The sequence below is a fragment of the Tupaia chinensis genome, unplaced genomic scaffold (genome assembly GCF_000334495.1).
Source record: "Tupaia chinensis unplaced genomic scaffold, TupChi_1.0 Scaffold138910_1, whole genome shotgun sequence".
NCBI lineage: Eukaryota > Metazoa > Chordata > Mammalia > Scandentia > Tupaiidae > Tupaia > Tupaia belangeri.
Genome location: NW_006198801.1, coordinates 664224 through 676055, shown reverse-complemented (window position 1 = coordinate 676055; position 11832 = coordinate 664224). Strand labels below are relative to the sequence as shown.

Genomic DNA, 11832 nt, shown 5'->3' with positions numbered 1-11832 from the left:
AGAGAGAGAGAGAGAGAGAGAAAGTAAGTCACCAACCAGATCCAGGACTCAAACCATGGTCGGCCATGGGGAAATGTCCAGTACCTTAACTACCATGCCACCTGCTAGTCCCAGATGTTGTTAAGAGTATAGTTTATATGTAGCATTACTTGAAATCTAGGATTGTACTAAATGGCATGTGATGGGTTCTAATTTTAGATGGGAGTCCAGAAGAGGCAGGTTATTTTTAGACAGCCTCTCCCCTCTCATTGGACTGAACAATTCCTTCTCCTTATAGTGGACTCATATCCTAAAAGTAATCCCACCATCCATCCAGTGAGAGAGCCATCCAAATGAGAAACCTGAAATAATTGGACGAAGTTCAGTATTCCTCCATTTTGTTCTTCGAGATTTTAGATACTAGTTTTTGTTTTGTTTTAGCCCACAGCTTTAAAGGGACTGAGAAAATGGCCATAGCTAACTGAATTGTAACCTCAGCTCTGGGAGAGGATTTTTCTTGAACGGTTATTATCTGGTTTAAGTATGTTGTGGTACGCTCGTCTGGGCTGGTTACTGTATCTCATTGCCCTTGGTTGCCATATTGCCATGGAACTTGGTGATAGACCACATGAGAGGCAGTATGAGTAAGTGTGCAGTGTAGTCTCTCAGGAGAGCCTGAATGTATGTGTCCTGTCACTTTCCTCTGGGCGGATATCGCTTATTGGTGATTGTTGCCTTCATTGGATGGAATGTATTAAACTCATCCTGGTGTATATAAATAACACTGCCTAGCTGGGTGGGACTTACATCCAGAACCTTCGCCTCCAGGTGACTCATCTAGCTACCGTTCTCAGTCAGAGAGTTGGAGGAGGACTTCCTAAATCTAGAGGTTGAGGATGGAGGGCTCAGCCTCACCCCAGATGCAGGCCATGGAAATAGGAGAGACAGTGAGCTATCAGGGCATTTGGCCTCTTGGGGGTCCTAGCTGTGGAGGAGAGCAGGGCGTTCTTTTAGGAGTAAGAAATTAACAGAAGAGTTGTTTCCAATTCGGGAGCATTGCAGATTAGGAGATGGAGGGATTTGCCGCTGCCACAGGTCACAGACGCCCCCAGGTGTCGTCTCCTACTATCTCAGTATTTTAATAAGTGGAGATTGGCTCCTGGGGACACTCACCCTCTTCTTTTTCATATGTTGATTTCCCTCTCCCTCCTTGGTGCTTACACATTTCAGACTCTTAGACCCTTGCTGATAATAATATTTCAGTTCTCAGTTCCTGCTATTCCCTCTGGTCCTTGAGTCTTGGGATGCAAACTTCCCTGGCTGGGGAGCAGGGCTTGACTGGAAAAGACAACTTTCCCCTGACTGCACCTCCACTGCCTACTCCTCATGAGGCAGGTTGACAGTGATACAGGGTGGAATTTTTCTTATTTCTCAGTGACCGAGTTGTGAATATTTCCATATAAATTTTCTATTATTAATATGACTGTGGTTCTTTGTTTTGAAATAAAAATTCTGAATGTACCTATGAAAAAAAGGAAAGAGAATCAGAATTTTATTATGACGGAAAGAGGAGGAAGAGGAGGGAGAATGATCAGTATAGGGTAGCCAGCAGTAGTATCGAGCACAGATACATTGCTTCAGTTTAATTTATTAGTCTTTTAGAGTCCTCTATGGGAACACATGGTGTGTGTGTGTGTGTTTTGAGAGATTTTTGCTATAGGTTGCTTGTGCTTGCCCAAGAGACAGAGAGACAGAAAGTGAGAAGTTATCCTCCTTCCCCCCCCGGGGGGATGACCATGGCACAATCCCTTCTCCTCTATTCTCCTCTTAGAATTTTGCGCATGCACACACAAGCATGGAGAGTGAGTTTTAAGCTGCTGGGTCAAGGACTCGAACCATGTTCGACTACATGGGAGTCCAGCAACGTAGCCATTATGCCATCTGCTGGTCTTGGAAAGCATTGCTAAGGACCAGCCAGTGGTGTGGTGGTTAAGGCATCTAGATCCCATATGGCCAACTATGTGGTTTGAATCCCAGACCCAGCAGCTTAAAAAACACACCAGGCATGTGTTGTGTGCATGCCCAAAATCCTGAAAGGAAGAGAAATGGACGAGAAAGGATTATAATTACCATTTCCCACGAGGGGGTGCTTTCTAACATTCTCTCTCTCTCCTCTGTCTCTGTCTCTCTGTTTCTCTCTCTCATGAGTGCACGTATCCTCTAGTAAATCAAGAAAATAAGCACTGTCAAATGAGTGAATTGTTTGTATATGAAGACTAGAAAAAAGAAAAAGAATAATGATTAACTAATGGAATAAAGGGTATGTAGACAAGCTTCTTGATTCAATTAAGAGGGATGGTGGGGCCAGCAGGCAGAGTGGTGATTAAGGCACTGGATTTCAAATGGCCAACCATAGTTTGATTCCCAAACCTAATGACTTGAAAATCATGCCGGGCACATGCGCACACATGCCCAAAATCCTGAGAGGAGAATGGAGGAGAAGGGGTTGCAGCATGGCCATCCCCTTGGGAGATGATTTCTTACTTTCTCTTTCTCTGTATCTGTCTCTGTCCGGTGAGCACACATACCCTCTGGCAAACACCTTAAAAAAATAAAAAAAAGAAGGATGAGGAATTGGAAGCTCAACTTTCTCTCAACTCTGCTGCTGCTACTGAATCTAAAATCTCTTTGATATCTAAAAATGGGAATTATAGGGAGAAGAGAGATTATGAGTTGTAGATACTTCTCTCAATATAGTTTCAAATCCTTTGTGCTTACAGGAAATAGGTTTGATAAACATTGTAAGTAAAGAAGTATTAACACTTCAGTTTAATTTAGTGTTTTATTTTCCATCTTAAGTAGTGAGAGCACAAATTCCAATACAAAGAGAGATTCATGGAGCATTGTTCAGGAGGAAGGCATAGCACAAACATCTTACGAGAAGGGGGCCCCCTTCTCAAAATGAAACTTCGTGAGTCTCAATTTTAGCTGAATAAAATGGGTTCATGCACATTTATTACAGACATATGCTGTATCACTGGAAGGTAGTGTTTACTGTGTATGTTTTACTGTGTAACATATTAAAATGTATGTATCTCTCTCTCTCTCTTTTTTAACACAGATTTTTGCTATACGGCATGTGCACTTGCCAAAGAGACAGAGAGAGACAGAAAATGAGAAATCAATTCCCAGGAAGGAGGGCTACACTGCCATCCCTTCTCCTCCATTCTCCTCTTGGGGTTTTGAGCATGCATGTAAACGCATCTTGTGTGAGTTTTAAACTGCCGGGTCCAGTGACATAACCATTATGCCATCTGCTGGTCCCAGAATGTATCTCTCTTGATAGATACACATGTGTGTGCGTGCAGACACAAAGTACAGATTACAGCTGAAGTATAGCTAACTCTATGTTGTGAATAGCACAAACTTCCCTTGGATATGCACAAGAATAGTGAAGTATATGCTACAAAGTCTAGCTCCCACACATAGTGGGCATTCTATTACATGTGCGTGAAGTATAAGTTTCCTACAGGCAATATATCATGCATGTGTGCTTGTAATAGGAGTGATCCTATGGATGGGGGCAGGACTTTGTAAAGTTATTCCAGAAGGCCAGCAGGTGGCATAGTGGTTAAGGTGCTGGACTCCCACATGGCTGACCACGGTTGGAGTCCCAGGCCTGGCAGTTTAAAAATTATGCCAGGCACGTGTGTGTACATTCTGAAAATCCCAGGAAGAGAATGGAGGAGAAGGGACTGTGGCATAGCCATTCCTCCTGGGGGGTGATTTCTTACCTTCCCTCTCACTTTTTTTCTCCAGTGAGTGCATGTGTCCTATGGCAAAAAAAAAAAAAAAAAAAGGAAGGAAAGTTATTCCAGATGACTAACAAATTAATTCAATATGTAGACTGGATACCTTAGGACATTAGAGATTACTTTTCTTATGGAACCTTGGTTGAGAAAGGTTAGAAGAAACTTGGATCATACAGATGCATTCTATTGCGAACTGAGGATTTGGGACGACTTCACAAACAATGCTTTCCAGTAGTAGAGTGAATTAATGCTAACTGACTACAAAACAACTGTCCACTGATCCCCCCCAATAAATATGTATTTGATGAATGAATGAGTGGGGACTCAGGCCACTCTTTTCTCTTAGATTGATGAAGAATCAAAGGACGATGTGGTGGTACTGAGTGACTGGCCTGAAACTCTATGCCGAGAGTCTCACCATACTCAGAACAAGTCCTTTGTCTGCTTCTACTCCATCAATGTCAACTACTTTGTCTCCTTAGACTGGCTGGAGCCACGGGGGAAAAAATTGCAGGTAAAGCTACTTTCCCCTTTTCCCCTTAATCCAATTTATATGCACCGACCTAAACTGTCCTCATTTCAGAATAGCAAGAATAACTGAATTTGCCCATTTTAGAGTTTCCATGGCCAAGTTTGACCTGGGTGAAGTGATCCTTCTTCACTTCTATGTATCAGGCCCACAGAATTCGTTATCCCCACAAAGTAAATTGAAGGCCAAGAAAAGGACTTTGAGCATAATGCTTCCGTCACCCAACTCCAAGTGCTAGGAGACTCTCAACGTCAAGATGTCTAAGTCTTTCCTTAGTCCCACACGAGGTAGCAGTGATCTAACCATTCAGACCTTCTCTACCTCACACTTTTGGGAAATGATCTGCCTCATGGTCAAGCTTTTATCTCCCACCCTCTTCTAGGCAGTACTCTGGATACAGAAAAAAGATACGGAGGTGAAAGGAATAATACAGAAGATGAAGTTTTTCATGAAGGATCCAGTGCCACCGGTCGAAGCAATGGTCCACACAGGTTCCCATCACATGTTAGTTGCTTACTGTGGTGACATGTGCCTGAGGCTCTTTGAAGATCACCACCAAGCATTCAAATCTCTGGGTACAGTGCCCTGTCGTTTCTCCATCAGCTGCCTCTGCTATGACTCAGAATCTGAGCTGCTTCTGTCTGGCACCTTGGGGGCTGTGGTTACCTGGTTTATCTTAGCAAATAGGAGGGGCCTCCAGATGGCTCACACAGTGCCCATGACTGGTCATGAGTTTGTACAAAGGGTTTCTCTAAATGGCCCCCAGGGCTCCTTGCTGGCTCTGTGTGAGAATATAGTGAGGGTTTTCACCTACCAGGGACAGGGTCAGCTGAAAGAAGTAAAGACATTTACTTCTGTAGCCAGTGGCTCCACCATCACTTGCTCCTTTACTTGTGTCTCTCAGGGCAATTTCTATGCTGGAAACAGGGCTGGAGAAATCCATGCTTGGGGTTTAGACCAGGGTAACTTCCTTCACAGCTTCCAGGCCCATTCCTCATCAGTGATATGTATCCATAGCCGGCCAGAGACCTACACCTTACTAACAGCAGGCATTGAAGGTGTCGTGAGGGAATGGACTCTGACTTCTGGGAGCTTGCTGCGGCAGCTGGATATTGATGAGAACCTGCGGCAACTGCAGTTTATTGATAACACCACTTTTTTCTGCCAGACTACCTATTCTTTCTCATTGTACCACCTGCCCTACTTTTATAGCCTCTTCAATATCTGTGGTTCTGCTCCTCAGCAGGTGCAGAGGGTCTGCTGTGGCCATAATTGGACTCGGATCCTGTGTGCCACCGAAGATGGATTATTGCGCTTCCTGTCTCCTGTAACGGGGGATCTCTTGGTTCTCACTTGGCCTCTGCTGGTCATGGATAAGGCTGTGGCTTGGGCCTTTGACTCAGACAAAGAAGAGCTCTTTGTGGCAACAGGCGGTTCAGAGGTGCTGGTATTTGACACAACACGCTCTCCTTGCACAGCTAAATACCTTGTGTGCCCTACGATAAACTCTTGGGATAACGTAAGATGCCTGGCCTATGTGAAGTCCCATTTGGGTAAGGGATTAGAAGGATTGATGTTCTGTGGGCATGAGAGTGGCATTGTGAGAATTCTTTCCCACTATAGCTGTGCCCAAATAGAGAAGACCATTCACTCTGGTCCAGTACTGGCACTGTCTACTCTGGAGGGTCCCCAGAAAAACTCCTTACTCTGTTCCTATGGCATGGATGACATTGTATACCTGACAGAGGCTGTGCTTCAGGAGAACAAGGTAATCTTGCAGTCTGCTGGCAGAATTTACTGTGGTTGTCCCTTAAAACATGTGATACTCTTGCCAGATTCTGTGGGTGCCATCACTGAAAACTGCTGCTGGTATCTCTGGAACTACCAAGACTTTCTGACATCCTCAGAATCAGAACAAAGCACTAAGTTCAGAGGTACAAAATGCCTGCATGAATGTACTATCACTTCATTTGATGTCTGCTTTTCCCTGAAACTTTTTGTCACGGGGGCTGTTGATGGCTCAGTCCGGATCTGGGATTTCCATGGCAGACTTGTAACTGATCTGGATTCAGCATTGCATTTTGGCCCAGTTTGTTTTGCCAATAATCGGGGTGACCTACTTTTGACTTTCAATCAAAGTATCTACATGGTATCCTGCTTAAAATTACTCCCTCCTGCTCAGCTGATTCATCTAGATAACCTATCTGATGCATGTGAAATACAAGAAGTCCCTAAACCTTTCCTACCTAGCTTCTTCTTTTCATTTGAAATAGTGTTTGTACCTAAATTTGTCTACCTTAGACAAGGGCTACAGGAATTACAGGGGCTAGAGACCCTTGTCAACAAACGGGTCATTGCTTTTGACAATACTGTACCACATGTGGTAGAGGAAGAGAGACATATGTCCCTTGTGATTCAAGAGAGACCCGATTTGTATTTTTTCGAGGATGAGAGTATCGATTTGTCTACTCCTGACACCAAGCGTAATTACTACCCACATAGGGTTCCTGCTCAATTACACCTGACTGGCTGGGATGGCTTCAATGTCTACCATATATTACAATGCTTCTTTGGTCAAGGACAGAAATGGCCCTTTGCTCCTGATGGCTACATCCCAAACTCAGTGATCCGTGCCTGTCTTTGGCCTGAGGGTATCCCAATCTTCCTACGTTGTTATCTATACTCGCCCTCCAGAGATAAAGACTGGGATATGACTGAACTCTTAAAACCTCAAACACTGCCACTTATAACTTCAGTAGAAGATGAAATCTCAATGCGTAAACAGAAGGATAAGTCCAAGAGGCAGAAAAAAACTTCTTTTGATGCTCTTGACTATATGGCAAAACAAAATTGGATGGGAAGAAAATTAACTGAAGGGCTTATGGATAATATAATAGAGGCCATCCTCACCCTCACAATTTACTGTTCTGTAGAGAAATACAAGAAATATTTTAGTGCCCTGGCACGAATTTTTGCCAATAATCAAATATCTTCAAGGCTGCTCTCTGAGACTGCCCGTCGCCTCCTGGAAGATATAACCCATTACAATCCACATATTCGTGAGCTAGCCTGGGATGCACTAGAGAGGTTAGGCTTCCTGAGCCGTCCTTTTGCTATTCCACTGACACTGGGATTGTTGGACTGTGATGGGAATGTGCGGGCTAAGGCCTTATACCTTATGATAAGATTCGCAGGCATCCAAACCAAAACCAGGCTGTTACAACTGCTAAAGAATCCAAAAACTTTCCAGGAAATGCAGTAAGTTAGATGGCAACTTTTCCCTCTTCTGTTTTTTTCTAGCTTGTAGCCTCCAGAATCTATCTGATCATTTCTTCCCTTCTTCCACAACCCTTTTTCTATTATTTTCCTCCTTTTCTTCTTTGTTTCTACTTGCTCTTTTCTCCTGGCACTTACTCTTTTTCTTCTGGCCATTCACTAGCCAATGTTTCTATCATCTCCTCACTTCCTGAACATTCCTCAAGTCTCAAGTCCACACATCCTCCAGACAAAGAAGCAATGACTACCCTGTTACTTGCTATCTATCCTTCATTCTTTCTTTATCAAACCTTAACACTTCGATCTATTCTGTTCTAGTCATTTTATCCCCACGTCTTCATTGTAACACCTTCTTTTTCTTTTCATTGAATTTTGTTTTATTACCAGCTCAGTATTATCTTTATTTTCTCTTGACTTTTGTAGGCAGGAAATGATCGGGGATGTCCCCCTGGGCCAGTTGCTGGGGATTCAAGCTAGCGATGTCCAGAGCCTGCTTAGTCATGTGGCGCAGCGGCTAAATGAAAACCTGACGTTGTTCTTTAAAGAAAAAGCACTTAAATTGTCTTTTGGTATATCAAGGCCTGGTGAACTTGAGGCCCTTACTGAACACACACTCATACCTTTGTCAGAACCTGAAAAGATCACCGAACTGAAGAAAAGAAAGAGACGTGTTCACATGAAGAGCAGAAAGCTTAGTACGTATGGGATAATGTATGGGGCATATTTGGGGTTTTGGATCCCCCCACACCATGGGTCCAAAAAGCAGGGCTAATTAGGCCAAGGTATATAAAAGGACACCAATGGGAACAGAGTTAATGGAAAGATCCTATTCACAGAAAGTAAAAGGTCTTAGAGAAGCTGGGATAAAACAGAGAGCCTTTGTGTGTCAAAAGTATCAATCACATTTGCCTTTGTAGCTTTTATTACAATTCACTGAAGTAGATATTACAAAGAGTCTCATGTATGACCTCTATGATTTTCTTAACTATTTTTCTCCCAATATCTCTGCAGTTAAAAAGAACCTGATTATTGCAAGGGGGCAGAGAAGGACAGAATTGAGAAAGGTTAGCTCTGTGTTAATGCCTTTCGAGGGTAAAGAAGAACAAAGAGGAGCAAGGACATCAGAGCAAATTGACATCCAGGATATTGTCTTAGAGCCAGAGCTGATACTAGATACTTTCAGTCCAGTCAAATCTGAGGATGATGCTGAAACAAAAGAAGTCCTGTTGGAGGCTATAGAGGCCATAGTTCAGCATGACATAAAAGACGATAGAGAAGATATCCCTACGGTGAAAAAACAAGAACATGCAAAAAAGGTTCGGAAAAGGTCAATGAAACAAAGCCAAAAAATAGCAAGTGAGAAAAGCAAAGAGAGAAGTGATTTGAAAGATGTTTCAGAAGCACCTACACAAGAGCCCAAGAAAGAAGTCACAGAGGTTTCTAAGACAGAAGAGAAAAGCAAGAAACGTGCAAAGAAAAGCCGTGGTTTGTCTGGAACCCCTGGACGAAAAGGTCCATCAGATACCAGGTCTTGGCGGGATGATATTTACTCTCTTGTCACCTCTAGGATAGCAAGTTCCCATCCAGGAATGTTAAGGGATTTGGGTAAAGAATTGGTGGACCTGGCTCGGGTGATGCTTGCTGATCGACAGCCCAGCTGGAATCTCTTCCAAGAGATCTGCCCTCTTTTAAGGGACTTGAGTCCATTGTCATTAAAATTGGATGACAAAAAAATAGAAGAACCTTCCATCATGACAGAAAACGTGGTTAAAGGGGCTGTCAAGGATGAAAGAATAGTAGTAGCAAAACAATATGGGGATAAAAAAGTGTTAAAGAAAGAGAAATTTTCTCAAGTCAAAAAGAAGAAAATTGCCTTCAAGAGAAAGAAATTTCAAAAGAAAGTAAGAAAACTGGCTAAGCAACAAGGGAAAATAGCTAAGGAAGAAAGGAAAAGGACAAGGCTAGAGAAAAAATTAACACAGAGAATGGAGAAACCAACCAAGCATAAGAAGAAGCCAACTCTTTCAAAGGAAAAAATAGCTTGGGAAGAAGAAATACTTGCTTCCCCACAAGAGAAATTAACCACAGAAGAAGAGAAGTTAGTTCTAGAAGAAAAGCGAATGACTGGAAAGGAGGGGGAACTACTAGGGAAAAGAAAGAAAGTGCTCTGGAAAGAGGGGAAACCAATCCTACCAAGGAGACAGGAGGACTGGGAAAAGATCATGCAGGCCCACGAAGAAGGCATAGGGACTATGAAAGAGGGGCTGCTGATCTGGAAAGAGAGAAAATTGGGCCAGAAAGAGGAGGATTTTGGTGAAGAAGAGGAGGATTTTGGTGAGGAAGAGGAGGCACTGGGTGGGGAAGAAGAGGAACTGACTTGGGAAGAGGAAGAACTAATCCTGGACATAGAAGAACATGTTGGAGAAGAAGAAGAACTCACACAGGAAAGGGAGAAAGATGTTGAAGAAGAGGAGGAAGAGGCCTGGGAGCTGGGGAAATCGGCCCAGGACCATTTGTCTAGTGAAGAGGAAGGACTGTCTGAAGAAGAATGGATACAGATATCAGAAAGGGAGAGCTTGGCAGAACAAGAGGGAAAAAAGGCTCCCCAAAAGAAACAAATCCAAAGAAAGGAAAAACAAGTTGGGGAACAGGATGAACAGGAAAAACAAGAACAAGATGAACAGGAAGAACAAGACCAGAAAGAGAGGCAGGCGCAGAAAGAGAAGGAAGACACAGAGGAGAATAAACAGTTAGTTCAGGAAAGAAAGAAGCTGGACCTAGAAGAAGATGAAAAATTTGAGGAAATGGAGAGATTGTCCAAACAAGATAAACGGGCCTGGAAAGAAGCAAGAAAAGCTTGGAAAAAGAGAAGAGCACAAAAAGAAGAGAAAAAGAAACAACAACCCTGGGAAGAAGAGAAAGTGGAACTAGAAAAGGAGGAACAGCCTGGGGAAATGGACAGATGGTCACAGGAAGAAGATAAACAGACCCAAGATGAAAAGAGACATGAGCAGAAAGAGGAAAAACTGGTTCAAAAAGTGGAGGAAGAGGTTGAGAAAACAAAACTACGGCCTAGGGAAAAAATAATAGTCTCAGAAGAAAAAATGATGGAGGAAATTGAGAAAATGTTGTCCAAAAGGGAAAAGAAACAGGCCTTGAAAAAAAAACGCGCTAAGAAAGAGGAGATATCATATGAGAAAGAGGAAAAGGAAGTTAAACTAAAAAAACGGGCTTGGGAAAAAGAGAAATTGTCACAAGAAGAGGAGGAACAGGCTGATGACATGGAAAAAGAACTCCTAGAGAAAGAGGAAGAGGCCGAGGAAAAAGAGAAAAGGGTGGTGAAAAAGAGAAGGACTCCAAAAGAGAGAAAACTTGCCAAAAAGGAGAGGCATGTTGCCAAGAAAGAAAAGGCAATAGCTAGAGAAATAACTGGCAAAACTAAGAGAAAGAAAAGAAAAACTGAAGAAAAGAGAGAAATTATGAAAGAAGAGGATAAATTGCCTCAAGAAGAGAGGAAACTGGCCCATGACATTGGAACTAAAGAGAGTGACATTACTGAGAAAATGACCAAAAAGGAAAGAATACAGGCAATGAAGAAACTGGATATGGAAAAGAAAATTAGTTTTGAAGAGAAAGAGCCCAGTTCTAAGGAAGAAAAGGTAAGGGCCAAAGAGGGTCAACTGCTGAGACTTATGGCTGACATAATTAGAGAAACAAGTACAATACCTTCAGAAGAAAGAGAAATAACTGAGAAAGAGAAGGAAGAGACTCAAAAAGAGAAACTAGAAGATGTTAGAACAGTAACCAAGGAGAGAATACTGACTGATGAGAGTTCGAAGGAGGACCAATGGCTGTTAGAAAAGGCCCAGGAGAAGATACAATTCAATGAAATCCAGGTAAAGACTATGTTAAAGGAGATCCAGGAACAAAATCTGTTAGAAAAACAGCAGCTAGAGGAGCTTGTGACTAGAATTGAGGAGAATAAACCAGAACATACTCAGGTGAAATGGCTATTAGAGAATATTGGAAATATTCTCCTTGAGGACTTATATAAAAGCTTCGGTGAGAAGAAAATAGAAGAGGAAAGCCTGACAGAGGAGGGGGAAGAGCAGAAGAGAAAAGAAAAAAGAAAACATGTGATCAGGAAGAAGAAAATGAAGATTAGTCTGAGGGAAGAAAATTTGGAGGAGACCGTGGCTAAGAAGCATGAGAAAAAGAGTTCAGTCCAAAAAGGGA

The 11832-nt window shown here is 42.6% G+C and overlaps 1 protein-coding gene across 1 annotated transcript in view; it reads left to right on the top strand.

Annotated features, from left to right (window-relative positions):
* The window catches only part of LOC102471933 (WD repeat-containing protein 87), a 25072-nt gene that overhangs the window by 10434 nt on the left and 2806 nt on the right, over window positions 1-11832 (top strand). Inside the window, exons 3-7 of the mRNA XM_014592932.2 lie at window positions 4138-4305; window positions 4703-7578; window positions 8020-8291; window positions 8608-10442; window positions 10980-11658. Coding sequence (XP_014448418.1) covers window positions 4138-4305; window positions 4703-7578; window positions 8020-8291; window positions 8608-10442; window positions 10980-11658 — 5830 coding nt within the window. The remainder of the gene's footprint in view (window positions 1-4137; window positions 4306-4702; window positions 7579-8019; window positions 8292-8607; window positions 10443-10979; window positions 11659-11832) is intronic.